The 12,771-nt window shown below is 37.6% G+C and overlaps 1 protein-coding gene across 2 annotated transcripts in view; it reads left to right on the forward strand.

The window, feature by feature from the left end:
- The window catches only part of pex5lb (peroxisomal biogenesis factor 5-like b), a 57,185-nt gene that overhangs the window by 34,406 nt on the left and 10,008 nt on the right, over nt 1-12,771 (forward strand). For both annotated transcript variants that reach the window (XM_084410596.1, XM_084410595.1), the window contains 3 exons: nt 2,545-2,631; nt 7,621-7,740; nt 10,785-10,928. In XM_084410596.1, the coding sequence (XP_084266722.1) occupies nt 2,545-2,631; nt 7,621-7,740; nt 10,785-10,928 (351 nt within the window). The remainder of the gene's footprint in view (nt 1-2,544; nt 2,632-7,620; nt 7,741-10,784; nt 10,929-12,771) is intronic.

Raw genomic sequence — 12,771 nt, forward strand, 5'->3', positions numbered from 1 at the left:
TCCATTAGATTAAAAAAAAATCTAAAACTGGAGGTATTAAACTGCAAATAGTGAGGAGAGGCACCTGAGGAAAGGCACATACATCTTTGTATATGACAGGTACAGAATGATACTATAAAAGGCCTTCCGTGTTTCTAAGGTGCAGTTATCATGAAGGACAGGATTTTTACCATCATGTACCCTCTGTCTGGGTGTGCGTCAGAAATATGTTTTTGTCAGATTTGTCAGGAATGATTTCCTCTTTGTGTAAGAGTAAGACAGGCTCTGTTTATTTGTTAGATATTAGTAAGGATTCAATTATAGCAACACTATACTAAAGCATTATATTGCCCACAACTTTAATTCTGCCTATTGAAGTACTACTGTATACTGAGTACACTACAGGGGTAATATACAGTGGCCCCAAAAAGTATTTAATAGCTAAAATTACTAAATGTCACTGCATTAGATAACAAAATCTTAATGAAATGCAGCACAAGCACACTTTTCAAGGAAAACATTTCACAAAAATATTTGTTAGGCTCTACATGATTAAACAATAGATATACCGTTCAAAATTAAGACAGAGTATTTGGACACTATCTGCTTGTCTAACATAACAACTGTTTCACATCACAAGCATCAGCTGGGCGTCCTTTCGCTGCCCATGTTAACAAATGAGCGTTCACATCGAAAGCATGACATTGAAAGATATACCGTACATCATATACATGCAAACACAGGAGAGCGAAATTGCAAGCGCGTACAAAGAAGTTTTGTCTTTGTATGTAAATGTTTGGCTGCTTAACGTTCATCTCTGACCATGGCCAAAAACATCTGACCAAAAGATTATATAAACGTCACAAATCCAAAAAATAGCCTTCATCAAAAAAGTACGAACTTCAAAGCTGCGTGTTTTGCAGTGTTGCGGGAAATTGGTAAATAGAATAGTAGCACTGATGGTGGCAACACATAAGTAATGCAAGTTACTTTGTTTTCCCATTTATTGACTGATAGCTCTCCTGTGCCCATGTTGGGAGAAATCGGGAGTTTGTGCAGAGGTGTAAACATGATGGATATTTTCACGAGTTAACACTTACAGATAGAAGGAAACGTATGCGTACTTAGCGTGCTGTCCAAGGGGAGGTCTCCGAGCTCTGAACTTTGTCCCGAACCCAGAGTCCCCCCTTATCTCTGGTTAGGATAGTAACCAGGCGAGTGTGAGGAGACTGTATATATATATACTTTATGTATTTAATCTCACTTTAGTAACCAATGTGTTCACTGCTGTCCTTTGATGATCCAATTCAACCATACTAATAAGCAAAATTACTTAAGATAAACATTTGTGTTTGTCTTTTTAGTTTTTATTGCTAAAGTAAGAGTATTAAACTTTTTCTCCTGCGTCCCTTTCTTCTTTAATCCAGAGTGGCAGCACAGCTGAAAGATTTGTTTGAGCTGCGCCCTCTACTGTACAGGCTTGAATTTGCATTTCCTTCAGCCTGAGGCTTATTCATTTCACTTTTGATGTAAAAAGGCCTTTACATTTGCCAAAAATATAACTTTTGTTATTAAAAAACAACTGGGCCCAGGTTAAAAAGTAACACAAAAGTAACCTAATGCATTACTTTCTATAAAACGTAACTAAGTAACACAATTAGTTACTTTTTAGGGAGTAACGCAATATTGTAATGCATTACTTTTAAAAGTATCTTTCCCCAACACTGCATAGTAGTATAGGTAGAAACGATATATACATATGTATATATATTTTTTATATTGTAGAATTTGTTATTTATTAAAAACATAACCCCCGAGCATGATATCTTGTTTTGGGGAGCTAAAAATAACTAGTACCCCTGTGATTACTCTGCTAGCACACCTGTGTTTACCTGTGAGGATATACAGTGGGTACGGAAAGTTTTCAGACCCCCTTAATTTTTTTACTCTTTGTTATATTGCAGCCATTTGCTAAAATCATTTAAGTTCTTTTTTTTTCCTCATTATTGTACACACAGCACCCCACATTGACAGAAAAACACAGAATTGTTGACATTTTTGCACATTTATTAAAAAAGAAAAACTGAAATATCACATGGTCCTAAGTATTCAGACCCTGGGGTTCCTATTCATTCAGGGAAAAAAATGAACTTAAATGATTTTAGCAAATGACTGCAATATAACAAAGAGCGAAAAATTTAAGGGGGTCTGAATACTTTCCGTACCCACTGTATACAGCCACTAAACATCACATTGAATCCAGATGGCTAAATTTAATTCCCAATATGCCGGTTTTGTTAGTTTTAGACATATTCATTCTGAGAAAGGGTCTAGCATCATTCGTTTGCAGATGCCTTGGTCTGATAGTTTATCATCCCATATATATTTTAGTGTGGTCCATTTTAGTGTCCAAATACTTTTTGAGGCCACTGTATACTAAAAAATTAATATTGGACATAACTTTAAGGTTGCTTATTCAGCATGATCTGAGGACAAACCAGTGTTAGTGAGTGACTGCTTGTTGACCTTGTCTGCATATGTGTGTATGACCATCTGTGTGCGCAGCGGCAGAGGCCCCAGCTGGGCGGCACTTTACTGGGGAGACAACACTCATTAGAGGAGGAGTTTGTTCGAGCCAAGGCTGCTGTGGAGGTGAGACCAAGTCCCGACAACACACACACACACACGCACGGTCACACAAGAAAAACACATGTATTTATTTGAAAAGTTTGGAAAAAGTCTTCTCTGCCGCCACAGTAATCTTCCTACCTCAGGCCTTATTCACAGCGTATCTGGTCACCTGGGAATTGCAGTTTCTTGCATTCTGTAAGGTCAGCCTCACCCTGTAAGTTAAGACTGCATAATTGGTGTATTTTTAGCTGAAGAGTGCAGCATCAACACAAATGACATCTCTCTTTGTGATTATGTCAGCTCTTACCTCTCTAGTCTCTAATTCAGAGATGCTTATTGGGCCGTAATATTCATAAGACATCCATTTTAAAGTGATGTGCTCAGTAAAGTAGCTATATTTAACAGTGACACTGTCAATATCCTGATGCAAACTGTCTGAAGTTTTCTGTACTTCCCTTGCATGAAACTACTGTTCCTTTTTGTAGCAATCTCTACTGCATCAGCTATAAAATAGTAAGGTTAAATATTCAAAGCATATTTCTGTTGTGAAACATATATTTTATCAAACAATTCTTATTGTTATATTATATCTACAGTTGAAGTGCCTTTTTTTAGTATTAAAATGTTTTGAAGAAAAAAAGCCTCATTATAAGAAATTCAATTCCCTATTAGGAAAAACCTTAAGTAGTTTGGTATAATAATTTATTATTATTTCTTCTGATTTTAGCCGTTAATTCACTGCTTATTAATTTTAGAAAAACTTTCAGTTGACTGATATTTATTTAAGATATTGATCATGGCAACAAGTAAAAAGGATATAACCCATAAATGGTACAAGGAAGACCTACAAGAGAAGGGTGGTTTGAAATAGTAACAGAGAAATTAAGATCCACATAAATACTTAGGCTGCAAAAGAAAACCTTTGAGAACAAATGGAGAAAATGGTCAGCTATCTCCTCTGCAAATTAGATGATTCCATTTGAAAGTGAATGAGTGTATTATGATGTAATGTACTGGTGAACTGACTGAAGGATTATATGTAATAATGTATGGCAACTTTGTGTTTTTTTATGTGTATGTTGTTCCTCTGTTCTTTACAAAAGCAATAAATAATAAGTATTAAAGTAAAAAAAAAAAAAAAAAAAAGTTCAGTTATATTTTTTATGTCGGAGTGCTCCCACAGGGCAATATCTCCTACAATATGCAAAAAACTTCAAAAATCAAAGTCACGTTTTGCATGTTGTGTGTGGTAACCAACATGTATAAACGTGCAAAATACATAAAACAGGAAATGAAATCAAATAGAGGATTCCTTAATAATGTAAATATACATATAAAAAAAAATTAAGATGTGTACATACACTCACAAGATTTTGTAAGGATTTTTTGTAAGGATGCTATATTATTTTTCCTCCTTTACACAATGCACGTGACATTTTTAGTCACTATATATTTGAACTTTTGTTAAAACTTGTGGAAAAGTTTTTCGAAAATCAAACATGAAACCAACACAAATACAACATTTCGAAGAACTTGCACATGTTTTAAATTAGATTTTCCTTATCCTTTATCAAGGACTCATAGTTCTTGAGTAATTGCTACAAAAGCTGGTGCATATTTTAAACTGAAGCAGAGATTAAATCCTTTTAATTGTAAAGCTAAAGCACAGGCTGTCTGTGCCAGTGGGTGATTATTTGAGTACAGATGAATGACTCTAGAGATCCCTTGCGGTGTTGCATCTGCATGGCCTCTTCATCACGACGACAGAGCTGAAAAAGAAACCGCAGACAATCTAGGAAGAGATTGATCATCCATATTCTATTGGGCCATTTATTTATATGATTTATCCCAGTGTATCAATCATACAAATGGAAAAACATCAATGCGTACGTGACTGTCTGTTGTAACGTGGTCGTGTGCGGCTTGCAGGATTTTCTGTGATTAATTGTCCCGTCCAGCGCGTGCCTTCATCGCAGATGCAACACCCTCCCCTCATTTCCCCTTAATGCAAACACTCAGTGAATCAGCTCTAGGACGACAGTTGAAGCCTAAGCAATTGTTTGTGTGTTGCAAGATTAATTTGAGCTGCCTAGAAACATAAAAAAGACAATATACTCAGTAAGTTGTGCTAAGAACTGTGATATTCAAGCTGTACTGTTAAGGGAGCCAAAGTAAGCAAACAAAGAATGCTAGACAGAACACAGACTAGCAAACTATGCACAAATGCACAGATAGATGAACATGTCTTTTAGATCAGTGTCATGGGTGTGTTAAATAGGGTGTGAATAGAGTTGAATAGGGTGTGAATCCTCATTCTTGGAGGTGATGCTGATTTTACCTTTGTCATGATCAGAAGCATTTGGTGAAACATAAATGGGACTGTGACAGTGACTGTCTTTACATGCACAAGAATATCCCAATATTATTCAGAATTTGATCATATCCGAATACTTATATGTGATAACATGTCAATCCGTTAACTGATTAAACTGATATTCACGTTTCTAGAAATCTGAATAGACCAGGTGGCAAATGCCAGAATTCTGTGTCATGTAAACACCTTATTCTGAATTATGCATGCAATTGAATATTCCATACTGGATCTGTGCAAGTTCAAACGAAAGTAATTCTTAGTGCTGTGTGATACTGACAGGAATCAATAGAGGAAAGACAATTTTTGGAGTATTTTGGAACTTTATAAGAATCTCATGATGGTCCAATACTTTGCTTTCCAGCTTCTTCAGTGTCTCCAGTAGAGAATAAGGAAACTAATGATGTGGTTTGTATATTCGGAATATGCTGATCCCATACTGTATATACAGGGATATTACAGTAGCTACGGATATAACCCACTTTTGCAAAATTATGTGATGTAAAAAAAGGTGTGGTGTCTCAAAAAGATAAGAACATCACACACACACACACACACACACACACACACACACACACACACACACACACACACACACACACACACACACACACACACACACACACACACACACATACAGAGAGAGAGAGAGAGAGAGAGAATTTAGGGTCAGTAAGATTTTTTTAAAGAAATGAATAGCCTACTTTTATTCAGCACCAATACATTAAATTGATCAAAAGTGACAGACATGTACGTTGTTACAAAGAAAAATATCTATTTCAAATAAAAACTTTTCTTTTGAACTTTCTATTCATCAGAGAATCCAGATGATAATATATGTAAATAAATAAATAAATGTTTCATGGTTTCCAAAACCGATCATCTCGATCTCACAAAGTTCTGTTATAATCAATGAAGCTGTCTATATTGCTCATTGAATCTCTTATACATATTGTCTATGTTCTGACTAACTTAAACACCTCTGATTGGCCAGTGCATTCAAGAGATCAACGGACATGTGTGTGATTTGCTACAATGACTCAACGCGCAAAAACACGTCATAAATAGAAAGTTTGACATTCTCCAGAGCACAAACTGGAGCATTTGCAAAATCTGTTTTGCCAATATTATATTTTTACAGTTTCAACTAAGGGGGCTCTTGTTTTTGTTTTGTTTTTGCATAGAACTGGAGTAAGACTGGAGTAATGGCTGCTATAAAATTTGTTTTGCTATCACAGGAATAAATTACTTATTTATTCCTGTCTCCTGACGTGTTCCTGTTCTAAAACTGCCATTTTATATTGTAGTATTTCAATGTCATTGGTTTCTGTTCCTTGGACTTTTAGTGTGTATGTTCCTGTCTTCCTGTGTGTTCTAGTTCCTGTTTTCCTTTTTCTCATTTCAAGTTAGTTGCTATGGTTACTAATAGTTTTCACCTCTGTCTTGTTTAGTTTTACCTGTGTATTTATAAGCCCTCATTTCGATCAGTCCTTTGTTTGGTATTGTCAAGTCAAGTCACCTTCATTTATATAGCGCTTTTAACAATAATAGATTATTTCAAATCAGTTTTACAGTGATAATAGGAAATTAAAATAACAGAGATTGTTTTGGTTATTTTCCAGCTTAAGTTAGTTTTGATTGATTCACTTCCGTTGCAAAGATCATTAGTTATTAACTTAGGGGCCGCTAACACGACTCCGTTCTAACAGAAAACCCTTAACGCGCTCCGGCCGCTCATTCGCACAACAACAGTGCCTGGCGGCTCGAGAACGCAAACCTTGAAATAGGTTCCAAGGTGCAAGCCTTGAAAATTATTTCAAGTTATTTCTGCGCAAACTTCAAAAACGCGAACCTGTGAGAACACTGACGCCGTGCACATGCATATTATGTGTTTAGTCTATAGTTATGCAAGTTTGAATATATATGTGCGCAGGCGTGTAGTGTTTCTTTACAAATTGACCTCAACAAATGACTTGTCTGGCCTTAAAAATGTATAATACAAATGATATTTATTGTGTGTAAAGCTATGTTTATCCTTCTCCTGACGTGTTCCTGTTCTAGTTCATTGTTGTTGAATATACACATATATATATAATAATGGACTGTAACTGGAATCTGCTTTTAACTGATCATACCTGATCTGACACATAAAACTCAGAGTATAAATATACACATATCTATACATTGTGCACCACTTCTGCTGACCTCACAGATTGATACGAATTAGATACTGTGTGAAAGCTGAGAGGTCTTCTGGTAATCCAATCGCAAATGTGCTTCTGGCAGATGATATTCTGGTGAATCCATAAAGTTGAATATAGCTTGTTGACCTTTTGGCCTTGCTGCTTAAAATTACAGTGCAGCTTTTGTAACCAAAAACAATATGTCCTCATAAAACTGGAGCATGATTGTGTGCCTGGCTAGTCCTATGTGGACCAATTAAAAACACAGAGCAATTCATATGCTATGAAGTCTATCCTTTATATTCCCTGCTGGGACAAGAAAAAAAGAAAAAAACTACTGTTAAAAAGCATTTAGATGCCAAACAACATATCTCTGTAATGCTGTACAGGGTCTTGTTTTGTATGATATTCCAATATTGGCTGTGTCCTAAAGGGCTGTGTAACTGTCTCCCACAGTCAGACACTGAGTTCTGGGATAAAATGCAGGCCGAGTGGGAAGAGCTGGCACGGAGGAACTGGTTGGAGGACGCTGACAGTGAAGGCCCGATTCCACCCAACTTTTCATCCACTGAAAAGGTATTCTTAGCCAATCAAAATGCTCTACATCAGTTGTTCTCCACCACAGGGCCAGGGCCCTTATACCTGTTTTCCACCAATATAGTTTGCGTTCTGGAGCCAGAGCCTATTCTCGGCCGTGCAGTGGTGCACTTCTTTGCTGTTCACGGTACCGGGAGTGATTCTAGCTTATATTGGCAGCTCGCATAAACTGCCAGTACTATCATCTGTTGTTTTTGGAGGTATTTTGAAACCCGCTCTCTCGCACACTGGGCCTCTTTCGCGCACACAGTTTTATATATTTAGATATAAAGAGTAACGTAGTGCAACATTATTACATTTCTTAACGAGACTGCCAGGACTCCCAGAAGATTCTGTTGACTAAGTAACTTTGCAACTACATGTCAAGTAACTCTGTTTTAAAGGGACCAACAAAATAAAGTGAAACCGACTGCCATAGAAAGTGACAGCATACACAAATCCCCCCCGCGCGCTCCATTCAAGACCAGCAAGTTTTTAGGGCCAGAGCTAAAACATTCTGTCTGGCCCCGAACCCCCTTTTCTACAGTGGAAATGCACAGAACTGTTCAAGAACGAACAAAGGCCGGGAAACTGCACCTGGACCATATTGGTGGAAAAGGGGTTCTAGAGGGCCGCAGCAAACTTCCAAAGGGTATTTAAATATATATAATTTTAAGTTATGTTTCTGGCCTTTTTGTGCATTTATTGGATAGGACAGTAGAGATTTTTGACAGAAAAGCATGGGGTAGAGAGAGAGGGGTACAGGATCGGCAAAGGACCTCGAGCTGGGAATCAAACTCGGCGTAGTTGCGCTATATGTTGGTGCGCTAACCACGAAGATATCAGTGCCGACTATTTAAATATATTTAATATTTTAATGTTTAGTTTTGTTATATTCAATAAATATATTGAATATAATAATTAAAAAAATATTTGCAATATATTAAAATAATCTAACTTTAATCTAAATGTTAAAAACACAAAATCAAGATAAACAAAAGTCATACCCCTACCTTCCTAAATAACTTTTTATTGAGTAACATACAGTTCTAGGAACTTCTAGAATCCAGAAATGAATTGTGGTTAATTAATATATCAATACTCCCAGTTTCTGTAAATAAAAATAGTTTGAAAACAAGCCGCTTTGTCATAATTACAGGGGGAAAAAACGAAAATATCTATATTGGGTCTTCAAGGCAAAAGTTTGAGAACCACGTTATGCAGCTAATAAGAACACTTTAATTGTATTGTACGCTGTAACTCTTTTAATTGTTCAATAGTTAAGAATCACTGCTGTGAGCATGTAAGATCTGCTGCTGCATGATCAGACATACAGTACATAAATCCCATAGCAGATCTAGGCAGGTGGAGCTGGGGAGGTGGAGGGTTTCAAACACTGAACCAGTGCATTTAAATGTTCATTGGCTGCAGAATCAGCAGAGGCCAATCAGCTTGTGCCATATAGATGATAAAATGATGTGATAGCTAGCAGATTGCTAGAGTTTCTTGACTGAAATAGATATTTATGTGGAGTAGTATTTTGGGCCAATGAGATTTGATTTAACACTGATTGGGACAAAAACTGGAGCCTGGAAGAGAAGCCTTTATTGCATCACACTTGGTTTGGACACAGTGTCAGTGAGTGGAAGCTATTCTGTTGATTGTTAACCAATCAAAGGTGCTGTTCCGCACCACCGCATGAGTTTCAAAATGAGTGTCCACGTATTGCATTCTCTATGATGACAGAACTGATACAGGGGTAGATTATCACTTCAAAGGTTATAGACTCCAGATGTCAGAAAATGTTCTCTTTCATCTAATATTCTCTCTTATGATCCATGATTGTGTGCTTCCAAATAGGCAGAGAATGTTCGGATATAACCAAAAACTTCTGTGCTTTCCTATTATCCTTGGCTTTTGCCTGGGTCTGATCATTGTAAGTGATATGTATCATGACGGATTATATGACTGTTTGTTGTCTTGAAAGTGCTTTATAAATACATTTGTATTGAGTTGCTGCCTATGCTGCATCCCTTTTAGAGATACAGCTTGATTAATATAGTTTCTAGATGCTAGGGCATTTCTGTGTAGTTGATAGGGTGCCAACAGAGTAGTATGTCCAAATACATAGTATTCGAAAAACAATAGGCGAAAAGTATCTGGATGACCTACTACTTTCGGCGAGATTCTGAAGTGTGCATATGTTGGACACTTTACTATCCCATGAGGCCACGGGAGACGATTTATGAATGGCAGTGAAGTGACACAACTGATGCGGCAGGTCATGTGACAGTAACAACATGGCGGATGTAGTACGTCCGAATTTTATTCATACTACCCATATTCATGATATAGAACATACTTTTTTAACTGTCGTGAAGTAAGTTCAAATTCAAATGTAGTACCTACTCAGACAGTATTCGATTCAGATGCACCGAATGAAAAATCATAATAAGTGTGCACACTGTTTTCGTCACGTATTTTAATGCAACGTTTAATATTTTAAATAGTTATTTTGATAGAACCTGTCTAACCCTAACCTGTTGCAATCTTTTATGCTCCTTCTGTCATGGTTAATATTTGAAACAACACAATCCAATCATTGAAAACCTTTAGGGATTTAAGAATTATTTTTAAGAAAATTATTTTCAGGAATTCAAATTCTTCTGAAGTTTTTACTTTAAAACAATCTTAAGAAAAAGTACGAGCCACTGTAAAAATAATTAAATTATTGTTTTTAATTTTCTTTCAAGCTTACAAAGAGTCTTAGTTTATTGTGTAGTGTCACTTAGTTTATTGTGTAGTGTGAGTTCCTGTGCCCTTTTCTTCTCCCCACGCCACTGATTAGTCCAACTGCACTTTTCACTGCAATATTAAAGACCTCAGCATGATCCAATTATCAACACTCCACCGTCTGCCTCTCAGATTTATGAAAGGATTAGTCTTGAGTCCTGCGCTCAAGTTTTCTATTAAAATCATCATGATATTTAATTGTGGTTTTGCTTGTTTTCTTTAAGCTTGTTCTTTGGTTCTGTTGCTTACAGGGTCACTGCTTCCATACCAATAATCCTTACAAAGACTACACCAATGCTTTTGATCAGGGGCTGCAGAAGTGCAAGGACGGGGATCTGAACAGCTCTGTATTACTGTTAGAGGCGGCCATCTTACAAGACCCTCTGGACTCAGAGGTAAAGAACCCCAATCTGGACAACCCATTTATTGAGCATTTGTGTGTTTTTTTTTTTGCTGTCTTACACATTATATGTGTTCCCAAACCTAGCAAGCGGCCTACTGAGACAATATTTTAAGACATGAAGACTTGAAGGAATCCATAAGATACCTTTGATTGACCAAAATCAAAGGCAGCTTGGCATCTTTTGCAATTAATGCAATCCCAGAATGTATTACACCAAGCAAAATTAAAAAGTGTGTTTGTGTGTGTATACATACATGTAATGATTGTCTCTTGAGCAGCAAATTAACATATTAGAATGATTCTGAAGGATCATGTGACACTGAAGACTGGCGTAATGATGCTGAAAATTCAGCTTTCTCATCATAGGAATAAATGACAGTTTAAAATATATTGAAATAGAATGTTCTTTTAAATTGTATTATTTCACAGTATTGCAGTTTTTACTGCATTTTTGATCAAATAAATACAGCTTTGGTGAGCATAAGTGTATACTCCTGTCTAGTTTGGTTTTGGTTCAGTGTCGGGGTTTGGATATTCATGCTGCACGTTTTGTCTTTTGTTGTGAGCGCACGTGTGGAGAGTTTGCTCACTCGCTGTGTGCTCTTGTCTGATGTGTTTTCTCATGTGCACCTGGTCTTTGTGTTTATTGGTCAGGCGTTCTTGTGTTCTGTGTAGCGCGCAGCTCATGTGTTCACTGGCTGTGTGCTTTCTTGTTGTCATGTTTTGTGTGGATATGCAATCGGTGAGAGCTCTTATTGACTGCGTGTTCATGTCAGGTTTTTCTGGCTTTGTTGTAGCACGTGTCTTTGTTTTGTTAGTTTCCATGTGCCATGTGCTCCACTGTCTATTGTCTTTACCCCGCCCTTCTTGTTACCTTGTTTATTTGTTCATTTACCTCAGTTTTCCTCCCTCGTTATCCTCTTAGTTTCCTTCTTTATTTATTCCACTTTTGTGTTCTGCCCTCTCAGAACACATCTCAGGCTGGCAGGATGTTAAGTTGCCTCCAGAATCATCGCCCCTTTGGATTATATGTACTAGATCCCCTTGAATTAGCCCAGGGGCTTGTTTTTTGGCAAGGTTGAGTTAATTGACCTTTTAATTGTCTGACTCGATGATCCCATTCCCTGGGAGGAGTTGGGCAATTAGAAAATCATGGACTTACTGGGAAGTGGTTGACCATGTTTGCCATCTAAAGGATACAGAGATTCTGTAGGAGGAGTGGGCCCCTCTCCCAGTTAATCTCACCTAATCCCAGCCTAGTCCCACCAGGTTGTCTCTTTGAAGAAGAGAAAATTTGTCCTGTGGTACCAGCCACGGAGGCCACTCCAGAGCCCGCTCTTGACCAGGATCCTCCAGAATCTGCTCCAACCCCAGAGTCACTGCTATCCAGGTCCTGCCTCTCTCCGACACTACCCTGGCCATCCACCAGGGTTCCTGTTAAGCCCGAGCCTCCCTGGTCCGTCCTGGTTTCCCTCCCTTCCTCCAATACCTGTCATTGTCTGACCCCAGTCTGTCTTCTGTCGTTGTGTCGGTGTATGTATCTGTCTTGTGTTTGGTGTTCCTCATTGGGGACGCCAGAGCAAGTCTCTTTTGAGGGAGGGTATTGTCGTGGTTTGGACATTCATGCTCCATGTTTTGTCTTTTGTTTTGAGTGCATGGGTTGAGTGTTTACTGTCCATGTGCTCTTGTCTCATGTCTTTTTGTCGATCGCCTGGTCTTTGTGTTCATTGGTCAGGCGTTCTTGTGTTGTGTAGCACACAATACCTATTTGAGCTTCCTTGGCTGTTCTGCGTTTGGGTTCTATCACCAAATCCCGATGATAAGAGACTTTTTTC

Source organism: Rutilus rutilus (assembly GCF_951802725.1).
Source record: "Rutilus rutilus genome assembly, chromosome: 6".
Taxonomy (NCBI): domain Eukaryota; kingdom Metazoa; phylum Chordata; class Actinopteri; order Cypriniformes; family Leuciscidae; genus Rutilus; species Rutilus rutilus.